The sequence below is a fragment of the Athene noctua genome, chromosome 1 (genome assembly GCF_965140245.1).
Source record: "Athene noctua chromosome 1, bAthNoc1.hap1.1, whole genome shotgun sequence".
Taxonomy (NCBI): domain Eukaryota; kingdom Metazoa; phylum Chordata; class Aves; order Strigiformes; family Strigidae; genus Athene; species Athene noctua.
The window spans coordinates 16,990,690-17,013,640 of NC_134037.1; the positions used below are offsets into that span (position 1 = coordinate 16,990,690).

General features: G+C 40.9%; 1 protein-coding gene across 3 annotated transcripts in view; it reads right to left on the minus strand.

The window, feature by feature from the left end:
* The window catches only part of LPIN1 (lipin 1), a 49,425-nt gene extending 27,251 nt beyond the window's left edge, over positions 1–22,174 (minus strand). The window contains exons 1-8 of one of the 3 annotated variants that reach the window (XM_074895625.1): positions 22,066–22,174; positions 12,860–13,060; positions 11,445–11,540; positions 9,927–10,261; positions 9,471–9,590; positions 8,214–8,321; positions 3,352–3,481; positions 1,139–1,451 (exon numbers count right to left, since the gene is read on the minus strand). In XM_074895625.1, coding sequence (XP_074751726.1) covers positions 1,139–1,451; positions 3,352–3,481; positions 8,214–8,321; positions 9,471–9,590; positions 9,927–10,261; positions 11,445–11,540; positions 12,860–13,051 — 1,294 coding nt within the window. In that variant the 5' untranslated portion in view covers positions 13,052–13,060; positions 22,066–22,174. Of the gene's footprint in view, positions 1–1,138; positions 1,452–3,351; positions 3,482–8,213; positions 8,322–9,470; positions 9,591–9,926; positions 10,262–11,444; positions 11,541–12,859; positions 13,061–22,065 lie in introns of those variants that run through there. The other 2 variants (XM_074895626.1, XM_074895624.1) reach the window with 2 other exon arrangements.
* Positions 22,175–22,951: the final 777 nt, after the last annotated feature.

The following is a 22,951-nucleotide window of genomic DNA, read 5'->3' on the forward strand; positions in this document are numbered from 1 at the left end:
GGCAATCAGAGCATTTAATCTCCAAGAACTAACCTTCAATGCCCCCTGGCAAAAGGGAAATAACAGACTATACTGTAGTCACTAATACAGTATAACTGGCTTGTTAGGGAGACAACTTGTTTAGCACATACAACTGCTGTGTTGTGCGTGCACATGCACCATTGAAGGGCACAAGACAACCCTCCTAGGTCGTTCACTAGTACCAACACACTGAGTCACTGTTGTCCTGTTGTTGCTGGTACATTCAGACAAGTAACCACTGTAAGACCAAAACCTAATCTGGAATTTATTTTAAAACCCATGACTTCTCACTGTCTCAATTTCCAAACATCAGAAAAGCCATCAGAAAAAAAGTTATGTAAAGACTGAATAGTAAGCAGAGAAACACTGTCATTTTTGTCTTCAAAGACAGTAGAATGCATGGGAAAGTGGCTAAGAAACTTGTACATTTACTGATTAAAAAGCAGCTGCACAAACAAGGCCTTATATAGGGCTTACATAATTATAGAATAACAAGAGCTCTAAAATGTAACATTTGTAAGCAAATAAATTTGATGTGAAGATTATAATACTTATTATAAAATACCACAGATATAGAGCCCAGAAGTTAAGAAGTAGAAAAGCAATTACATTTCACAAATTCAGGACAGGATGTGTACCAGATGGAACTGAAATTGCTCCTGTGAAACAAAGGCACCTTATTTTATAGCAAATCTGTTGTTTGCACAAAAGACGTTCTACAACTACAGCTGAGAGGTTCCACAACTACCAGCAACACATAACAACTCAGAAAGTAGCCAGAGCAGGTAAACCAGCAGATCTACAGTGTGTTTGTAGCAAAAAGTGAAATTTCAGAATCTGTCAAATATGGATGAATTTGGAGCAAGTTTTGCAGTCTTGCTCATAAACACAGAGCTGCCAAAAATCCCAGACCAGGGAGAATCTTTTATCTTACTACATGGCTCCTGGACATGATGCACAACTCGAGTTTTGAAGGTTCTTTCCAAAGCTTATCTCTTCACCAGATCTGTAAATGCTTTCAGGGCACAGATTAATTTATGTGGCAATAAGGTGCTTTATCACCATGAAATTTAAAGACAAAATCATACATATAAAAGAGCAGATTCAACAGCTTTACCTTTCTTTCTGGAAGGAGAATCTGTCTTGCCAGCTGTTTGGGCGGAGCAAGCTGCAGCTTGTTTTATTTCTTCACTGGTAAGCAATGGTGGTACAGCTGCTCCTGAAGATTCTATCTCTGGCTTATTTGTCTCAGCTGGTAATGGGTCACTTTCATCAGCAGTTGCTACATCTGCTTGATGTTGAAGGGCAGGTAGAGGAGATGCAGTGTTAAGCTCCTCTATAGAAGAACTTTGGATGACCCGAAAGTGAGTGCTTTCGGAAGGATTTACATCCACCTTGCTGGGTTCCTTTGCTTTGAGCAGAGAACTGGCCTGTGAGGAAAAATAAACTGATTGCTATAAAGCAAAGCTCTTAAAAAAATGCAACAGCCAGAGTTTAACCTGTTCTGTTTGCTCCAGCAAGACCAGATTCTCAAGGTAATCAACTACAGCACAAAGCTACCGCTAGCTGAGGAGGAGACTACAGTGTGCAAAAACCTCTCTGCTGTGCATTTGCTTGTGCAAAATTCATCCGTATCTTGGGGCCAGGAAAGATTTGTTCTGCAGTGTGTTCTTCATTTTCCACTCACCTGTCTGGGAGCAGATTACAGTTCTCACCTTGCCCTCCTCCCTTCCTGTGCAAGTCCTAGCTTTTTTTCAGAAGGTAACCCTGACAAACATGGGAAGGGAGTGCAGACTGGAGTCCTTACACAAACAGGGTGCTCTCAGGGGCCAGGACAGGAGTACGCTGTCATACAGCTATACCTCTGATTAAGATTTTAAATCACTTTATAGAACAATTCCAGATCTCTAAGTGTGGGACAGGGCATCTTCTTACAGAGGGGAGCTGAACTCCTACAGCAGCAAGCTGTATAGCTGCTATAACCTTCACATCATAGCAAACAAACTCTTACATGAAGATCAACAGCATCTAAAGCATAACTCCCAGTTCAGATATGGCCACATCAACTCTGAATAGCTTGCCTAGTGACACAGAGAGGGACTGCAGAGGGAAAAGCCTTCAAGAATAAGATTTGTAACACACACCAGGCTGGATGACTGGGATAGAGATGACCCTAAATTCTAGGCTGGAGATGCCAATTTGAAACTCCTACATGGACCTGTGCACTTAAATCAGTCCACTATGTACAGAAAACAGCTGTCAATTTTCTTGTAATATACATGAGGAGGAGAATAATGCAGATGAGACAGTTCATCTTTGGCATATTAAAGAGGCCAGAGCTCTTCTGAAGGAATTAAGAATTCTGGATTCCCATCCTTATTTTTGTCACTAGCTACCAAGAGTGAATTCAAGGTAAATTATAGTAGTGTCATTATAATTCTGGTGCTGCCACCAGAATGCAGAAGTCTTCTTTCTGAGGAGGATATCTGCTTCCCAAGCCTGCAAAGCAGGAATTTTGTTTCTTCATACTGTTTCTGACCCCATCACCCCTACAGTCCTTTCTGCAGAGAAGCCAGCCTTCAGCAGAAGGGGACAAACCCTGCACCATCACTGCCCCCATAGCTGCAGTATGCCACTGGAACTGGACCTTTATTTTTCACACCCTGAGGCAGGTGTAAGCCCTAAGTCTCCCCTTTCCTGTATGAATGCTCTGACTCCACAGCTATCACAAGAAGCTGACCAGTATACAACTGACCTGCAGTGTATGCAGCAGCACATAGCTATTGTGCAGCAGGGAGACATTGCTGCTGGCACACTGCAGATCCTGCCATCTAGCTGGGCCAAATGGCTTCAGGGAGGAGACAGGCACCAAGCCAGTCAGCTCAGCCAAGAGAACAGCATGTCTGGGCATGCAGAGATACAGAACTGCAGGTGTTTCTGGCTGCTTATGTACTCAACCAACTGATTATAGTTTTTGTGAATCACACTGATAACACCAGGCACCTAATTTCCATCTAAGACCATTTATGAATTTCAGTGATTTATCAAAGGACATTGGGTTTGATTTTATGTTATTTAGGCTACTAACATTTGCAAGGTGTCAGGTACTTAATTTTCTACTGTTTATCACTTGTGTTGAGAACATCCATAGCACAAGGTACTTTCCTGTAGCTCCTAAGGAGCAAGATGCAATTCACTTACATAAAATTGCAATGTTTTATGTAAAACCAGAATCTATTCCCTCTTCATCAGTCTGCAATAGAATTAGCGCTTGTGACCCATTAAAGCACAACAGATGCTAGCAGGATTTAAACAAATCACATTCCATACCTTTGCAGCCTGGGGTAGCTCTCCCCATGCCCAGTGCATGTGGGGATTATTCTTCAGCCCACTTCTATCCATAGGTTTACTGACTAATTCTGAGTCACTCTGAGGAGTAGGAGGGCGTGAACCTGATGGGCTGAAGAGAAACAAACAAAAAATATTACAAAACCAGAAGGAACCACAATGCACTAAGCACTTTCTAAAATGATACCCACCAACCCAAAGCACTGAAGATCTAAATAATCATTAGCCAACTGAAAGTGTGAAAGCATGGAAAAAGTTTATAAACAATTCAGCATCCTCTTAGACCAGCATTCAGAGGTCTCATCCATTTTTTAGTAAGTGCTGTCACACAACCAAGATTTGAGGAGCTGAAAGAGATGGAACAAGAGCACTGGACCTGAACATTTCAGAAGGATTTTTGGTATTCTGTGTGGAAAAAAGAATGAGGGTTGTACAAGCAGCAGTAGATGAATAGATGTTAGTATTGTTATAATGGATGTGAAGTGCAGAAATTACTCACTTGCATCAACAAGACATTTTATCCTACCTAAGCACTAAATTAGTCTAAGGAATCCAGCTGATTACTTCTTTCCATGAACTTGTTCAGTTCTACCCTCAGATGCATGTTTATTAGGAAACGAGCAGGAGAGCTACACAAAGAATTTGAGTTCTTCCAATTAAAAAATATTTGTTTTGCTGACTACTTAAACTATTTAATAAGTAATTAGTAAATTATCGGTTTGTAGCATATTTTTAATGTGATGAAGTCAATGTGAATTCCAGTCAGCCATTAATAAATAATGGGTCACTGATTTCAAGGATAAAAGGAAAAATTCTGATTATCTACTCTGCCTTTCTGCATAACACAAGTCATAGTATTTCACCCTGAACCCACTGAACAAAGCCCATTATTTTTTGTCTGACCATAGCATGTCTTTGGTATACTCATACAATCCTAATTTAAAAACTACAAGCAACAAAAGAATCCACAACATTTCTAAATCAAAGGTCCAAACTGAGTTACTTTCACTCTCAAAACCGAAAAGTTTCCTACATTTAGTATAAATTCTTCTTGTTTGATTTGTTCTTTACCTTCTCTGGATAAACTGAATATCCAAACCAGTTTTGCTTTTGTAGAGCTAGCTGGTAGGGAATTCACTAGTCACAGGAAAATAATTACTTCTCACTAACACTACGCAACGTTCAAAAATCTGTGAATTTCATATCTGAAAAAATAGCAACCTAGTTATCTATATCAGTCCTTGTTTTCATCTAAGTTGTAGTAAGATATACTCTGTGGACAAATGCTATGACTTTTTAGCTACAGATAATGATGTCATCTAACTAAACTGTAAAATTTATAAGCAATACCACTGCAGAAGATCTTTTTTGGTCCTAAGAATTTCAAATTTTTATCAATCCTACCATTTGACAGATGAAGGAATCAATACCATGTGATTTTAAATGTATGTTCAAGCTCTAACGATTCATGAAATGCCTAGTGGATTTTTCAGCAACTTCTACATCTCCCACTGACAAGTTTGTAGGATTTGCAGTATTTTCCATGCATCCCGGGGCCCACTGAAACCTTGGAAGTCAGGTGCACGTTCACTTCAGAAAATCTCAGCAGACAATAGTGCTTCTCCTGCTGCTTTAAGCCCAAGACATCTAGATTTAAGGAACTGTTGTCACTGCATGAGTTAATCTGTACACACATTGTAACCTTCAAAATACCTACTGTTTACTTAGAAAAATCTCCAGTCTGGGTCTGGGGTATGTTCAGCCCAGGTTTACCTGGGAGAACACAGGCATTGCTTCAGTTTGGGCTAGAAACTCTGCATTTTGCAGTGAGAACACTGATCAGGGGGAACCTTGCCTTTTCCATAACTTTCCCTGAAAATATAGTTCCCTTGTACACTCAAATAAGTGAGGAAGAAGCCCAGGCTGTTACTCAGCACCAAGAACCATGATGTATATTCCCAGACACACACGTGAAAGTGTCATAAATAGGGCACCTGCACATGTACATATGTTAAAACAGGCGGAGTTCTGCTCTGAGAAGGCTCCTGCTGTGAAAGGCTGCCCGATGATCCATGCACAAGTCTGAGTTACTGGTTCAGGGTAGATATAGCTATAAGTATAACCATGGTAAGTTAGGAACGGGGTGAGCATCTAACCCCCAAAATACTGCCCACTCTCCCAAACAAAGTACACAAAATACACACTAGCTACTGAACTTTCAACACAAGCACAATGGAGACAATTCTCATTCTATAAATACTACTTTTCTGTAAAATAAAATATAAGGACTTAGTAGTAACAAAATGTTAGATCTTCAGAATTATTCTCCATTGATTTCTCCTTGTAGGTTAGCGTAAAAAATGCCAATACAACGTCAGGGTAGACTAGAATTTTCATTGCAATGTCATCTTAATTTAAAAAGCCCAAGACCTAATCAGATTGCAAACATGCATCCACAAGGCAAAAGGGGTAAATTATTTTGTTTGTATGAAAGGCTATCAAAGCATTCTCATTCTTTATATCATCTGGAACACAACCTGGAATTTTCTATGTGACCCACAAACATTACTACAGGGTTGGTGGCTTCCTGATGAGAGCTGGTTTTCCATTACAGAGAAATACCTTTACTTTTTTCTTCATATACCATATTGTTGTTTAATACTCAATAGATACACTCTCCAACTAATATCTCTCTGGAACAGCAACAATAATCCCTGTAGTTTATGGACACATATGGCAATTATGCCTACTACTGTCCTGTTTGTATACTTTTTGTTTCTATAGTTTTGCTTCCATATGTAATGCCAGATGTCATCTCCTTTACTCGCACTGGGACTACTGTGGCTGCTACTCACTTCACAGTATTGCCACCAAAGTAAAATGAAGACTAACAAAGCTCATAATCACATTCCTTTAAGGTTTTTTTAGCTCAATTAGGTCAAACTAAATCCTGAATTAATGTTATGCTTGCACTGGGCGTCAATAAGGCTGAATACTAAGACCATGTGGGATCTGTAACCCAGTGACAGTATCCTGCAAATGCATCCATGGACCAGATTCAAAATGGGTCCTTTATTCCTCACACCAGCAAGACCTTTGTTTTGGGCTGAACTATGCTTTGCAATCCTCCTGTACATAAGTTAGGCACTCACCCAGCCCAGCTTAAATTCTCTTGCCTTACATAGATTGCTGAGATATTGCAGAACAAACTAGAGCCACCCATCCTGTCAGCACTGCACAAGAAGGAAGGGGAACTTCAGACATTTAGATCAGCATATATGATTCACATCCCATAAATGCTGATTATTTGTGTCACAGTCCTATGTACTCCTTAACAGCTATGATTGTACTTAATGTAATCCAATGTCAAAGAACTTGGCCTGTAGTTGGCAGTTCTGCAAGAGGAAACCACCCTCATCTTTGCAGTGTTTCTCACTGAAAGCAGAGAGCCCTGAGAAAAAGTCCTGTCTTGACTGAGGTCAATAAAGCAGGAAAACATAGTCAGAAGCAAAGAGACCTACCTCATGTACATGTCACAACAATATCCAAGAGCCTCTGAACCTCCTTTGAGGTGGCCATCAGAGTTTCTTATTTCACAGAGAAAAATGGTTGCAGACACAGAGAGGGCTTTACTCAGACAAGTTACACAGCTAAAGTGCTGTACTATCTGGACTGCAGGACAGGTGAACCCAGAGCAAAGTCCATAGAGCCACCCAGAGCACATCACTGCTCCAACCCAACCTGTGTGCTTGCCCTTCCTTCCCATAAAAAACACTGAGATCAGCCTTGAATGTCCCAGGATCTCACCTCCACTTGGTGCTGCAACATGGTCAGGTTAAAGGGGCAGACCTAGAAGCTGGGAAAACCTCACGATTATTGGTTTTGATACAGCCTTAGGCACCTAGTATGGCATCTAAGTTGAGATAAGCAACAAGCAATTTAGCTGAATTTATTACTCAAAGCTTCCTCAGCATTAATGGAGAATTGTAGAGATCATATTCAGACATCTACTTAATTTTTTTTTTTAACTGAGTTGCTGTGACTTCTCTCCATTTATTTAATGAGGAGAAAGGGTCTGGCTGCAGAATCTCGATACATCTCAAATTTAAGGTATCATGAAAAGTGTCTGTATCCACTTTTAGCTCAGTAGAAAAGGGTCCACAGACAGAGGAATCCTATACTACAGCAAAGGCTTAATCTGGGTCTTCTAAACATTAGACAAGATGCCTTGTCTACTGTGTCGTCTTTACTCTATAAAATGCTCCCCCACTGCAATCCAACACAGAAGTCCTCCTTCCCCCCAAATCAGGGAACAAAGGAAGAGAAGCTGTCTTTTCATACTGGGTTCCTCCCATTATAAGCTTTGCACTCCTTATTGCTCACTTAATCTGGGGGCTTTGTTTTACTTTTACTTTTGCAACCTATGCACAAGCAAACAACTCAGGAAAACCATGGGATAAAAATGTAACTGAAATATACACTGACTGTAAAAAGCCATATGGAAATGTTAGTCTTCAGAGGAATGTACGCTTTCACTAAGTTTTCTTTTTTTGTAATCATCTTAATCAACTTCAGTTTTAACCCAGGTTTTCACTGGCCTGGTTTTTATATTAGCCATCTTTATTCAACAGATTCATCAAAGCTAACTTACCTCCAGTCAATGCCCACAAAGAAGCAAGCAAAGGAAGTGGTTTTAGTGTCACTTTTTTTAAAAGTGTCTGGGTTAGCAATAAGTGCAGTTATAAATTCAACAAAGTTCACATACTGTGAATGTGTTAAAAGTGTATTAATGTGTTAAAAGAATTAAAGAGCAGCCCAGAAAAGAGGGAGGACAACTGTTCTACCTGTCTGGAGGAGAAAAGTGAGAAGGTTGTTGAGGACAAGAGTTAGATAGGCCTCCGTCTGCTGGAACACTGAGAAGGGAGGATTGCCCTGTGCAGTCTATAGGCTTACTGGACACCACAGCATGTTGGTAGAAAGAAAAACAGGGTGTCATTATTCACAAGTGCTGATTAACATAAGCTCTTTGTGCATTAGCTACATGAATGCTGAATTTACATCTAGAATTTTCAAAATCCAGAATACTGCAATCAAGAAACAAACGGAACATACAGTTCAAAAAGCCATCGAAGGGGCAGTGTATTGACAAATGCTGTCACCAGACTGGTGAAGCTAATCGCATTAAGCTTTACAGTCAGTGGAAAGTTTCTTCCAGAATCCAATTCAAAACATTAAAATTAGGCCCTTGCTCTGAAAAAATCTCTCTACTCTCCCTTCCTCTGCCCCTCAACTATAGAGGCAGTATATTGAGATTAGACTTTTTAGGATAAAGTCTTGCAAATATTGCTCCACTCCAATAGTCTGCATGGAGGGTGTAGGGCACGTGCACAGGGGCACAAACACACAGAGACCACTGGAATTATAATGCAATGCACATTAAGCAAAAAAATTGTCCCTTTTGATAGCATTCTGTAGACACAAGAAAGGAGGTCCAAACTGATCTGTTTTGACATCAAAAGGTACACACATGCACACAAATACACAAACAGGAAAAAGTAAGCATTACTGTGAGTGTGGTTTTCACACAGTAGATATTTCATGTCTAACTGTGTAATTCAATAGATTAGCATTGAAAGGGACACAAGAAGTTCATATTCTTAATCATTAAAAAAAAAAAAAAATCTTGTTTTTATACATCAATCTTGCAAGTTCTTAAAAGTATTACACCCAAAGTACTAAAGATTTATATACCTGCACTCACTGAAGTCCTTACAAGGTGTATGCATTCAAGCAAAGATTCAGATTTCAAAAGTGTTCATCCTCCCTACAGTACTTATATTCAAACAGTGACATTAACAGATATAAACATTCTTCAGAATTTGTGGACCTGCATTTGCATGCATGCATTTGTTGAATCAAGAACAAAGCTAACCTGAAGTCTCTGTACACTATCTTATTTCAAACAGAAATCATTCATCTAATAGTCGACAGCGACCATGTTTGATACCAAAATTTTTAGTTAAGATTTTATATAGCACTAGCATATAAGACATTAATGAAAAGAGGAACATTATTTAGAACTGTACTATGAGAAAAAGTACCTTTGAAGAGGTGACCATTCTCCATCTGAATGAGGGTAAGATGCAGACTGAGAAAATGTAGAAACTGCAGCAGCCTTTATGCCAGATACATCATCAACAAAGACATCTGGAACAGGGATCCTATGTAAAGGGAAAGATGTGACATTTAAAAACCATACTTGATTACTGAACTTTTATATACTTCACATAACAAAAAACCCCTATTGCAGAGAAGAACTAGTGTAACCTGAACTGAGATAAAGGTTATCCAACTCACACCTTCTAGTTCACAGCATGATGTACTTATGTTTTGAATGTCATTTTCCTGATTTTTGTAACTAACGTTCCCAATAGGTTTTTAGCCTAAAGCTTTTTCTTAAAGAAACATGTCCATCAGCCACATGTGTTAGAAGGTATGGAATGGAACATTAATCCAGCAGTAGGTTTCCATTATGTATCTCAATTCCACTGTGATACCTTGAACTGTCCAATGGTTCTTTTTCTTCCTCTGAGCTAATCTCTATAGGAAACATGTCTTCATCTTCTGATGTGTCTCCAATGTCTTCTCTTTTTAAGCTGTCTATTTTATGGGTAGACTTCCTCCTCTTTTTCCTCCTTTTTTTCCCAGAGCTACAGACTGCAGATGTTTCAGTAGAAGGCTGGGATCCATGGGCTTGGGGTGGTACTTGTGAGGATGCACTGGTGTCCAGGTTTCTTATCCTGTCTGTGGAGTTCCTCTTCAGCTGAGCTTCCATTAAAGCAGTTCCCTCAGACAGAATGGGAGATGTAGAGAGATGATAAGGAATTACCTCCTGAGAAAGAAAAAATTTAAACCATGAAACATATTAGTTCCTCCATCAGTCGTAAATCTAGTTCTAAAATCTATGAACAATTTCCAAAATCTAAGCCATTTATTCATCAGAAAAGTAGCAAAGATTAGGATCATACTGAGCATCCAGATGTCTATAGCATATTAAATTGTTCCACAGCTACACCTCCTTAGACAAGACAGGAACAATACTCTTAACAAAGAGGATCCTTTGAGCATCTACTACTGGCCAGATTATGGCATGAGGCTCTATCCACTTGATAACAGATATAGAGTAGAAGCAAAATCCTAGTTTATAACCTGAACATTTTGTAAAATCCAACTCTCCTTCACAGTTCAGATGACAGATAGTAGTCAGACAGGTTTATAACTAGGTCACACAAACATTGTCTTATTCAGTCATATATATGCATTTTTAGACACTCATGGAAGTATTTCTAGTGATTTTCAGTCACCAAATAACTGTTATCACACAGGAGATTTAAAGATCAGAATATAACCAGTAGTATCATACTCAATGTAAGAATCTGAAAACTCATCCCACTCTGGACAGTGACAAAAACTGTTGGGATATCTGAAGAGACATGCCCGTAAAAAGCTTTTCTTATGCTACATTATGTGTGGACTGTTCAAAATTATTGTGACCGTAACTTATATAGGCTAGTATTTAAATCACACAGCTCAAGAGCAGGCATTCTCATTTAAATATAATACCACATGAATAATAGTTGCAAGATCACGTCTTTGGTGAGTACCAGAATTATTGTGTGCACAAATATTTACAGGGCATGTGGACTTTTACTGGCAATCTGATGAGTGTATATGTTCAAAGTAAAGATATCTGCAAAAAACAGGTCCATGGACACATTAACTTCTGTTGTACACACCTTTGGAGCATGTGAACCCTGTACATGTTATTTCTGCTCACACACTGGCACACACATAAACTATGATTTATTTTTCAGTTATGTGATTACCTTCTTTAGATTCTTCCATATCTCAGTAACTGCATAGTATCAAACTTTCATAGCAGAAGATTGTCCAGAAACTTTCAAAACTATAAAATGGGTGAAGATATATTTTTCAACAAAATTCCTAAATTCAAAACTGACTCTGAAGAGCAGACATTGAATTTTTAACAAATTAAAATTAGCTTTGACGCTTACCTGATCATTATCCATCTCCTGCACAAAAAATGCCTCTCCATTGTCTCCTAGTTTCATGTGCAAATCTACAGCCTCTCCATTAATTTCTATGTCAACCTGGAAGACAATAAATATACGTCCCTATGAAAATAAAGTTTTAGGTACACAGTTCCTGTTCAGCTATCCTACTGCTGTCACTGGACAAATGATTCTCAGGGAGATGTAGGAAACCTTATAAAAAACATAAAATAGTGAACTTCCCTGTTTCTCTCCTCACCCCTTCACAAGGCCATCAATTGACAAAATGTTTTTTCTAACTCATTCAGCTCATTGCTGGTTTGCTCCTCTACTCAGGAAGGTTTATAGACATTATATAAAGGTCTGAATCTTTTAAAATGTAATTCCAAATGCCTCACTCGCAACACAGACCTTTTTGCTCTTTAATTCATAGCCTAATTTTGAACTGTGCAAGAAGTACTTTCACAAGCAAGTTCTTAATATGCTGTGTTTCAAATTCATTAAACTGACCTCTCTTTACACTATAGGAAACTCAAATAAGAAAAATCGTTTTACATTCTCAATGCAACTCAGGTCTCTATTTCTTCTGCACATTTATCTCACTGCTATACAGTCCCAACTGTTTCCCTTGATTCTCAGGATGATATCTCTGACTATAATCGTTCTTGGCACCAACTCAATTTTCACTGTATTTTTTTTTTGAGACTTGGACAAGTCTACATTTATGCTATACTTCAGGATACAGTATGTTATTGTCATGGTAACATTTTCAACTTTTACCCATTCTAAATATTGGAATTCCTTTCTGATTTACATAAGAGTTGAATGAAGTCTGCGATGACATTAGGATCTTTCTGCTGAACAATTATAGCTACATCAGAACCTAGACTATATGTAGTTACAAATTATTTCCTAAAATAATCTGTCGTGCATTACTCACCGGCAACTTTGCATCTGATATCATACTGCTAGGTCATTCAGCCTGGTTACATTTATCTCAAGGTTTTCACTACTTTTTCTAGGTTCAATTAACCTCAACATTCTGTTAGCTGAAAATATTACTTCAATATTACCTCCCTCTTTGTAACTATCATTGAACATGTTAAACAAAGGGATCTTAATACACTAATGAAATCTAGCACAGGCCCAAATTAGTACATTCAAAATTTTGCTCTACTGAAAATAAATGGTTCAAATGTCATGACTTGTTTTGGTTTTATTATAGTCAATGTCTTACAAATTATGCTTTGAAATGCAAGAATCAGTAAACCATTTTAATTGAACCTTGCATCAATTTGGGCACTTTATAAAGAATGTCGAAAGAAAACCTTGACTAGCAGACCACAGAACATTCAGTAATTTTCATGCCATTAGAGTTAACCCACAGACAGACATATCAAAATTGACAGTTTTCTTACCACTTTCTCCCTAGAACGTAGAACTCCCATTTTCCCAAAGCGTACATGGAAAGGGGAACACTGCAGATTTCCATCTGGCTGACGTACAACAATTATATCTATACATCCTGACAACGTGGCTGGGTTTAGTCCCTTATAGAGCTCCTTCACAGTTACAAACACCTGTCCTGCTAACTGTCCGACGTAATTCATGGTTTGGACCTGAAAGGCAAAAGACAGAACAGGTAAGATTTTGATCCCTGCTTTACATTTTAGAGACGTCTGAGACAGAGATTCCAGCAGTACGGTGGGGTATTCTCCTGTTTCACAAATTAACAACTTCACACAGAATCAGGATTTCCCACCTAATTTATTTACAGCTGACGCACATTTGTAAAGAGCTATTAAAAGACAAAAACAAAAGAGAGCTTGTAAGTCAGAGAATTGTAACAACTTTCAAAGTTCATAAAATCAGCTGCATTCAAAACCACTGTCAGACTTTTAGTCTCTGCAGCTCATAAATGTCTCCAAAGTATTAAATCCAAAATAACATCTCCTCCTACCATTTATTGTGCCCTCAACACCAAATACACTTTTCTCATGTATTTCTACAGGCTTTAAGGGCAGGGCAAGTGAATGATTTTAAGCAGATCTAATTTCCCCTACACTGAAGTCAAAGACTATTTTCCCACTTTACAAGGATTTCTCCTGTTAAAGGATTATTATAATGTGTATGCACAATAGGTAAGCATTAAGATTTGACAAGCAACCTTCAATCCACAGCATCTGAACTTCAGAGTCCTTTCCAATGCAACTTTACTGTGCTTGTTTTAAAACATACTTTTAGTATCAGCAGGTTTATTAAAAATTAGGCATGTGTTGATGGTTGAAGTGATTTGCTTTACTTTCCCTGCTCCTGGATTTATTTAGTATTTAGCATTTAGTGTCCTACTTCTATTCCATTAATGCATGTGCTCTTCATGATCCACTGATAACACTTACTCCCTCCCCCTAGACAGGACAGCATGCATACATACTTAGACATACTTAAAAATTCAGAAACTCTTTTAAGGGCTCTCAAAATATGAATGAATTTAAACCGATACCTTCCTGCACAGCAGAGATTTTAAGGACTTCCAATGTCCATTGTTTCCATTATTTTTTCAACACCTCTTGCAGATTCTAAAATACTGATTTCAGCAAATTCCCTGCGCACTCAGTATAAAGCATATGCCTCACATGCAAGTTCTTTGCTAGGCATCACCTGGACATCAATAAAGAGATATTTTCAGGGTAGGCAACACTAAAACTCCCCCTGATGGTGATGAGAACAGAACTGAGCTCAGTCTAAGAGGCAGTCATCACACTGAGCTGCACAGCATGTGTTAAGCAACATCAGCTGCTACAACAGACTCTCTTTCAGCTGTGTTCTTTCATAAACAACAAAAAAAAGGTGTGAAATGCTGTAAAAATAGCTTAAATTTTTAACTGTGATTTATACTTAGAAACAAAAAACTATTAAAAGCATACAGTGAAAGCATACAGTGAAAGAATTACAGTAAAAAATTGGAAAGTTAGGAAATGCTGCCATTAAGCTTGCTCTCTTCATGCATAGCTGTTTAATTAATTAATGATCACCTGTGTTTTTTTCTAAAAGTCCCTCCATACAGGATGGACTGAAGCTTTGCTCTCTCTGTTTCTACTGCAATACATGAGCATACAGACACAAACCATGCTCTGAAGGAAGAATTATTTATGTTCTTTTGGGCTTTGTGATACCCATCACTACATTGCCCCTGGAAAGTGATGGTGGTCTCCCCACATGACAAATGGGGAGCTGAATAACAAAAATATTAACATTCAAACTAGGCACCAATTTTGGAAACCAAAGAGACTTTTAAAAAGTATTTAGTATACAAGATATTAACTAATGAAAGAACAATCTCTAAACACTCTTTGGAGAAGCGTTTCTGCACAGCCTTCAATTAAGGGATCTAGAAAGTGCAACTACTGAAAAGTCAACACACAAAAACTTCATGGTAGAAAGAGCCACGATTATATTCAGTTCTTCAGCATTCAACTGGTATTAGCACTTCTGGGCTCCTATTACACATCAGAAACATGCCTTTATGAATTCAAATCTAGTGGTAAGCTGTTTCATAGGGAACTGCGCTTGAAACTCATGCTGCACCCTATGCTGTGTCATGGAACAACAGGTTGGAACAGACCTGCAGAGGTCACCTAGTCCAAAAGTCTGCCCAAAGGAGGGGCAATTTGGACCAGGTTGTCCACCACCTTGGTCTCATTAAGTTCTCAATGTCTTCAAGGATCGAGATTTTTCAGCCTCCCTGCACTCCTGTTCCTGACTGCCTGTCCTTACAGCAAAAATTTTCTTCCCAGTATCTAATGTGAATTTCCCTTGTGGCAACTTGTGCCCATTGCCTCCTCTCCTATCACTGTGCACACTAAGATTCTGGCTCCATGTCCTCTATACTCCCCAACAGGTAACTGAATACCCTGAAGACTGAACAAAACTAGCTCTCCCAGACTCTCTTTTTAAGTCATAAACTCTTGACCCCCTAATTATCTTGGTGGTCATCATCTGATCTCTAAAAAGCTGACACCACACAGGCATAGGCCTAAATTCAGAAGTGAGCCTCCAGGGTGACAGATGACAGCAAACTTTCAAAATTATCCCTTTGCTTTGGAAAAATACTTCACAGTTTCTACTGTGGATTTTTCTAACCTAAAGCATGTAAGAAATACGTTTCTTACTGAGCCAATATTAAATTTAAAGATGGCTACAATTAGACTCAAAATTATACGGTGTAGTTCACCCCAGTTAATGCTTGGTCTGCTGAAGCAACAAAATTTCTAAGTGCAAAACAGCCACAACTTCCTTGGTGGGGAAGGAGTTGCTGGGACAGTACATACACCCCACTGTTTGGGAGAGTTATGGGCAAACAATCCAAATATGAGGACCCATACATCCTCTTAACAAGTTATACCAGTAGGTCTCCTAAACAGAGAATTTTGCAACTAATCTTGTTCACAACAAATCTTAGCTGCACTGCCTGCACTGTTTTAGGACACAGAGATTATTTTTATACTCATGAATTAAAAAAGTTAGACACCATCCTCAAGCTCTGAGGCCAACTGGCACAGCACAGCTTGCTTCCATACAGTGAAAGCCTCTGATGCCTTAAAAAGAAAGTGCTGCATTCAAACCATTAGCTGGTGATGGACACTCCTTTAAAGCTCGGCTGAACCTGACCTGTGCAACAAAAACACCGCAGAATTAAAAGAAAAACTGGAAGACTCATCATATAAACCCCACTTCCTCAGGAAACTAGACAGAAATGGTTTTATATTTCAAATGTAGCAAACAAAAGATGTTGTAGCAAAAAGGGGGGAGAATTCAGAAATTGGACTCGGATGTAGGCCCTTTATCCTAACTTTTATACATGCCAACCAAAGCTGAGACTGTAGTCTGGGGTTTTAAAGTTTATACTCCAAACTTAAAGTCAGTCCATACTCTGCCAGTACTCCAGAAAACCAAAAATTCCTCAAATCCCAGAGAGACTGCCTGTGGTTTTGGAGCAACATTTTACTCTGGATACTCCAAGAAGTCTTTCACTTATTAAACGGGCAGCAGCAACTTCAGCAGTAAACATGAGTATACGTCATGGGTTAAACCCTCAGTGCCTGCCTGATAATTATATTGAATTTAGTGAAATTCTTCTTCTCACACCATGCTAGTGGACATAGAATAGAATATTTTTTGCTCCTGGGAAAATTCAGAATCCTTTTGATCTAAGCTTGCAGCAAGTGAGAACAGTATGTACTGCTTCTGTCAGGATTGTCAAATGGCTTGAGTTTTGGTCTTTGCCCCAGGAGAGACTCCACAGCTCTATATCATGCATCCATTATGAAATCAGAAGTATTTTGTAGTATAATTCTTATTGTCAATTTAACTAGCATCACCTGCCAGGAAGCTCAGAAAATTTCCAACTCTTTTGAAGGAAAGACAGCAGTCATTTTTCAGAATTGATCATCCTATGGAAAAACAAATGAAAAATAAATAGCTAGGTGTTCCCTTATTACTTAGCAAAGATTGACCTAACAATGTTAATTCATTACAGTCCCGCTCTACTGGCCACGACAGTAAAATCAAATACACCATCATCTGGATAACCCACTTCTTTCATACAGGTACATGTCCTCTAATTCCACAGAAAAAGCTAGTAATTGTGCCTAGTGGCCCATTTTTACAGTCCAGCTCTTCCTCATACCACTTCATCTTTCTTTGCCGCATTTTATAAAATAAAATACTGAAAGTCATATGACTACAGGCTTTTTTTCCTTTCACCAGACCCAGTGCCTCCTCAGGTGCCGCAACACAAGACATTACAGGTTAAACATCCACACACACCCAAATTACTTAGGGATACAAGTGCTATTCAACGTGCTCTAAAGACAGTCAGTTTTTGACAAAAAAACATGATTTAGGTAGCATGCCGTAAGGGTAATTCCCTTAATTAAAACTACAGGAAAACACCAGTACAGAAGATTCTGAAGAGCAGGACAAACATCTCTTGGGACTGGTTTAGGAACAGGCAACTGTAATCTCCAGGACAAAGACTATCACTGTGCCTGTGTCCAAAGCAGCAAACCAAATCGTATCACATCACAGACCTGACCAGTACAATTTGGTCATCTATACCAAATCTATTTAAATTACAAAATCTGTTTCTGGTACATTTTAGGCACAGGCCAACAAGCACTCTCCCAACAATTCCCAGGCACAGCTAATGAGATAAAATGGACTAGGGACTACTCCCAAGGCCAGTTTAACAGTCATCTCCTTCTTAAAGGTCAAGAGAGGTTTATAGAATAGTTGTGAATAGATGGTGGTAGCTGGTCTGGCCACCGTTGACTTTGGCAGCATTCCGTTCACTAGCAGGGATGTAACATTTAGGTCCCTTTCATCCCCTTTTCTCCAGTTCTACAGTTATGACTCTGCAGTGGTTTTGTAGACCATGAGAGGAAGATTTGCAGCAATGTAAACATAACACAGACCAAATGCTTAGCACAGAGAAAAACAACACATGCAGACACACCTTTCAGCTACGCTTTTAATACCTGATGTCATGATGGGACCCTGGTTCATGACTGAAGTGATAGGTACAAGCACAAAACAAATTGACTTTCCTAAGAACTTCTCTATTCAACTTGTGAAATGGTGAAAGGGAGGCAAAAATTGATGGGCTAACATTCAGTTAAAATAAATAAATCACTACAGCTCTGCTGCTGACACTGAACCTATGACAGTTTACCTGATCCATCTGGTCCCCTGATCTGCCCTTGGCTTCTGTTTTGAAGATGCAAAGCTTGAGAGAGACCAGACTATATTTGGGAACCAGACTGTGGCCCCTTCGAAAGAATTACTCCTCATTTACAAAAAAATAAATTATTTCAAAGGCTCCTGGGTACTGCCACTCTATTATTACATATGATTTATTTCCTTGATTCTGAAGCAGTTCAGCTTTGTTTCCAGTATTGAACACCAACTCCCTCTATGGCAGTTAATGGAATTTACTATTGACATATTCTTTACCACAAAAAACAGTATCAGAGGTTACATTCTAAAAAAGATTTATGATAAAAATGTAGGGATTTTTTTCAAAACTAAGCTTAGCCTTCATGTCTGTACCACAACCGTAGTAATGACGACTTCGTAACTACAAAAGCACATAATAACCATCATTTTATTATTTTTAAGAGGTATTAGTAAATGGTCAACACACTGTAAAGTCACTAATGCTGTGTAACCATCACATTCAAACCTCTTAATATTTTAACTCATTTCAGGTTGGAAACTGAAAATCATTAAGAACTTTCAAAAGCCTTTTTCTTAACTATTGTGTTAGCTCCCACATCAATCTAACCCAAGGTCACTCTCATGAATTCCCATCCCACTTTTTCCAGTAAATTCCCAGCCAGAACCCCAAAGTTGTACTTAGAGCAAAATCAGAGCCTGGATTTACTTTCTCTAGAGAAGCAGTGAAGACATGCACAGGACTTCAGGAGACCTCAGTTTAGGTTCCTGCTTTCCTACAAGATTCCTACACAGCCTTGGGCAAGTTACTAAGGCTTAGATTTTAGAGGGTGTTTAACTCCCCTTGGCCTCAAACAGGTTCTATGACTGTGGCTGTACTTCAACTGCAGCATGCCAAGCAAGACACAGACAAGCACTCTCCTTGCCCATTCCTTTTTCCTGGGAAAGGAAACCTGGACACATGACCCACAAGCAGCCATGACCCTGATTTGGACAAGGTGTGGAGGGAGAACTCCAGAGTACTCTGCTAAGCAGGGTGATTCCGGTTGTTCTGTAAATAGGAGGGTGAGCTCCATTAAAACATGATTATGTGCCCATTTTGTCTAGACTTCCCCATAGCCACAGCAGCATGGGACAGACTCATCCCTGCAAGTGATTTGACAATACGTCTGGTCAACCAAGAGACAGGTGCAATTCACTTGCATGTCCCAAATCAGAAAGCAACATGCAGCATGTGGCTGCTAGCTCTACACCAGAGTAAGAATATTTTGCTTCCTTCCAGCTATATCTCCAGAAATATTTTAGGTTTGGGATTATTCTGGGTTTAATTCTGTTAGGAAATATGTGATGCCTACTCCAAGTTAGCCAAGGCCAGTGCCAAAAAACACGATTTCTTATAATGGCCAGAGAGTCAAATGAATCAAATGTCAAACTTATCTTCCAAGCTGCCAGTTCCTTCCAGAACCCATTCACTCATAGTCACTCACAGATAAGGACTCTGAGATGACTTTTCACTTGGTTCTGGTATTGCACTATCTTTCAAATAGTTGAAACATTACTTGGTCCAATACTTCACCAAGTCCTCATACAGGACAGAATATTTTCTTGAGAGCAGCTATAGTTAAAAATTCAAACTGAAGACTCAAAACTTGCCTTTAATGAATCCTCATGTTCAAACGAAGGGAGGACTGGCCTATAGTCCCACAGTCAGGGTTGGCACTCAAGAGTCCAGGAGAATTATTTCATGGCCAGCTGAAGTTTACAACCATGGTCCCCACACTAACCTCCCAACCATACGTTCCTAACTCCCCCAAATCTTGCCCTTGTGTCAGCACTGAAAACTAACACCACTAAAGCTATAGAAAAATAATTTCCAGATGGATCAATGGGATGATCTGACTCACCACATAACCATACAATTGCTACTATTAACTAAAGAGAGAAGCTGAGAAAGAACTGGTGGTGGGTAGCACCACGGACACTTCTTTTTGGCATTTCAGGCAATCTTGAAATCATACCTCAAGACCTCTCCTTTCCCAGAGATCTCCTGGACACCCTTCCACATTTCCTTGGATCTCTCTGCACCTCAGCTTCCCAACCATACAGTGCTTCCCCCCTCATGGAGACACTCTGGGAACGTACAAGGCTGACGGCCCTTTGGACTGACGCTGCATAAACAGGATCAAACTTTACAACAAATTGAAAAGTACAGACTAATGCCTGAAACCAAGAATTTCTGAAATAACTGGAGAATATATGGTAAGTCATGCATTGTGCTGCCCTGTGCTACTGTTGTGATGTCAGAGGAGGAACATAAATGAGGGTGGAAGCATAGCAATAGCTCTACACTATCCTGATAGCACATGTGACTTGGCACTCTTTCAGTGAGACTGGAAAACAAATTTGTCCATTAGGCCATAACTTTAAATTTTCTACATTATCAGAGTTTAAAGTAAGTTCTTACTTTATTACTGCTTTTGATGATGGCTGTGTATATGCATGTTTATAGATAAACAAATGTATGCACCTGCACATCCTCAGGTATGGAAATGGGACAAAGACCAAAACTTATCCCACTCCCTTACAATAGACCACACTGAGTCAGGTAAGTAGATATTATCAAGTAGTCTATATTTCGCATTAATTACTTTCTGCTTTCCTGATAGCTCCAAGTATCTAAAACCATTAGAAGCTATTTTCATGGCTTTTTGCCTAAAATCATATCATAGTTATGCTGAGTCTTTCCCATCTTATCTCCTTCATTGTCTCCCCACTTTTTCTCCAGTTCTTTTCATGGAATTAGGCTTATTTTATTGTAACAACCATCTGACTTCTAACTGGGTACACTGATGACAGCAAAATCTTATCTATGTACACTAAACGTTTGCCAGTATTTGTTTCCAAGGACAGCAGAGACACCAGAAAAGCCACCCAGAAAATAAAATAAACAAACCACTCCAAAACACCCTCCAGACTGCAAACCAAATCAGAGGTCAATAGATCTACCGAGGTTGGTGACTTTACATGTGAAAGGAAAAACGATCTGCTAGTCTGCAACATCAATGCTGAGATCCTGTTATCAGTGCAGGCCTCTACACAATTCCGCTTTTTGACAGAGATAACAAAAATATTACAGTTTCGTCTCTTCCCTGCCTCCACAAGATGGCATTCCTTATTGTTGACGGTTGAGGAAATACACTAATCAACAGAAAAACTAATAGCTGTTCTGGGGCGGGTGTGTGTGTGTGTGTGTAAAGAATCGCCTAAAAGAAACCCAAAATATCTGCAAGTTTAGTTTCATATGTAACAACTGCCCTACTGCCAGCCGGGCTCTGCTATGCCATTAAATCCGTCCAGCCTGTCACTGTTTTCATTATTGCATCTCAGGGAAAGTATTAACGAAGCAGTAGTACCAATGCAGCAATCTGCACCAGCAGTTGCCAGCCAAAGACAAGGAAAATATTATTTCTAACGTGAAAGGGAAGTGGCGGACTGGACTTCACCAGCTCACACAGCTCGGCAGGAGCCGGGACCCCCCCCGCAGCTGCCCAGCGCTGGGCACCTCCCTCTGAGGATACACCCGCAAGGCACTCCATCTCCCCTTTCCCTCTAACCCCGCGCACAAAGCGCTCTCAAGCCCAGACAAACCCAACAGCTCCGCTGCCTGCTGCCCCTGACCAAAGCCACACTCCTCGGCAAGGAAAGGCAGATGCCGCGGGCGGCCGCCCGGAGCCCCGCCGGGATGCCCAGGCCGGCGGGACCCGCTGCCGCCACCAGCTCCAGCCCTCGGCGGGGCAAGCCTGGCCCTCCCCGCCCGGCTCAGCGCCGGGGAGCGGCGCTCCCCTTCCTCCCGCTCCCCGCGGCGGCCGTCCCGAGCCCCGGCACCCACCTCTGCCGCCCGCCGCCTCCCCCCGGCTCCGCTCGCCGCCGCCTTTCTGCGCGCCGCCCGCCGTGGCGACAGGGACGCACCCGGCTGCCCGGCGGTGCCGCCCCGGAGGAGGGGCCGCAGCGCCCGGAGAAGGCGCGGCGGGGCGGGGAGAGGCGCCGGGCCGGCACTAGAACGGGAGCTGCCCCTGCCCGACCCGCCTCCCGCCGGCGAAGGGCGGCGGCCAACCGGGCCCGGCGGCGGGGAGGCGCGGCGCGGGGCGGCGGCCCTCGGGCCCCTCGCGCGGCGGCGCCGAGGCCTGGCGGCGCTGAGTCAGCGCGGGGCGGCGGCGCCCTGAGGGGACCCGCGGCCGGGGGCGGCCGCCGGACCACTCGCCCCCGCCGGTCCACTCGCCCCCTCCGGACCACTCGCCCCCGCCGGTCCACTCGCCCCTGCGCGGCCGCGGCGCCTCCCGTGGGGCCGCCCCGGAGACCGGCGGGCGCGGTCGCGCTGGCCGCTGCTCTGCCGTGGCCGGCGGGGAGCCTCGGCAGCTCAGGGTAGTATTTTTATTTATTTCGGCCATTACTTCAAGCTTGAAATGATAATCACAGAAATACTTTATTTTTTTACCGGCTCGTCAGTCGGTGTCAAAAATGTTTGCCAAAGGAGACATCTTTATTCAGGTTGGCAGATGGGAAGGCCAGAGGGCAGAGAAGGCTGATGGGCACGGGCTGGGGCCGGCGTCCCCAGAGCACAGCACTCACGGCCATAGGAAGCGCTTCTTTCGGTGTCACACGCTTTGTCGTTGTAAATAAATGCTATTAAATAAAGTTTTTCCACCAGATGGATACCAGCTCCCTTCCACTTAAACTTCCTTTAACACTGAGTGTCTTAGACAAAGAAATAGGGA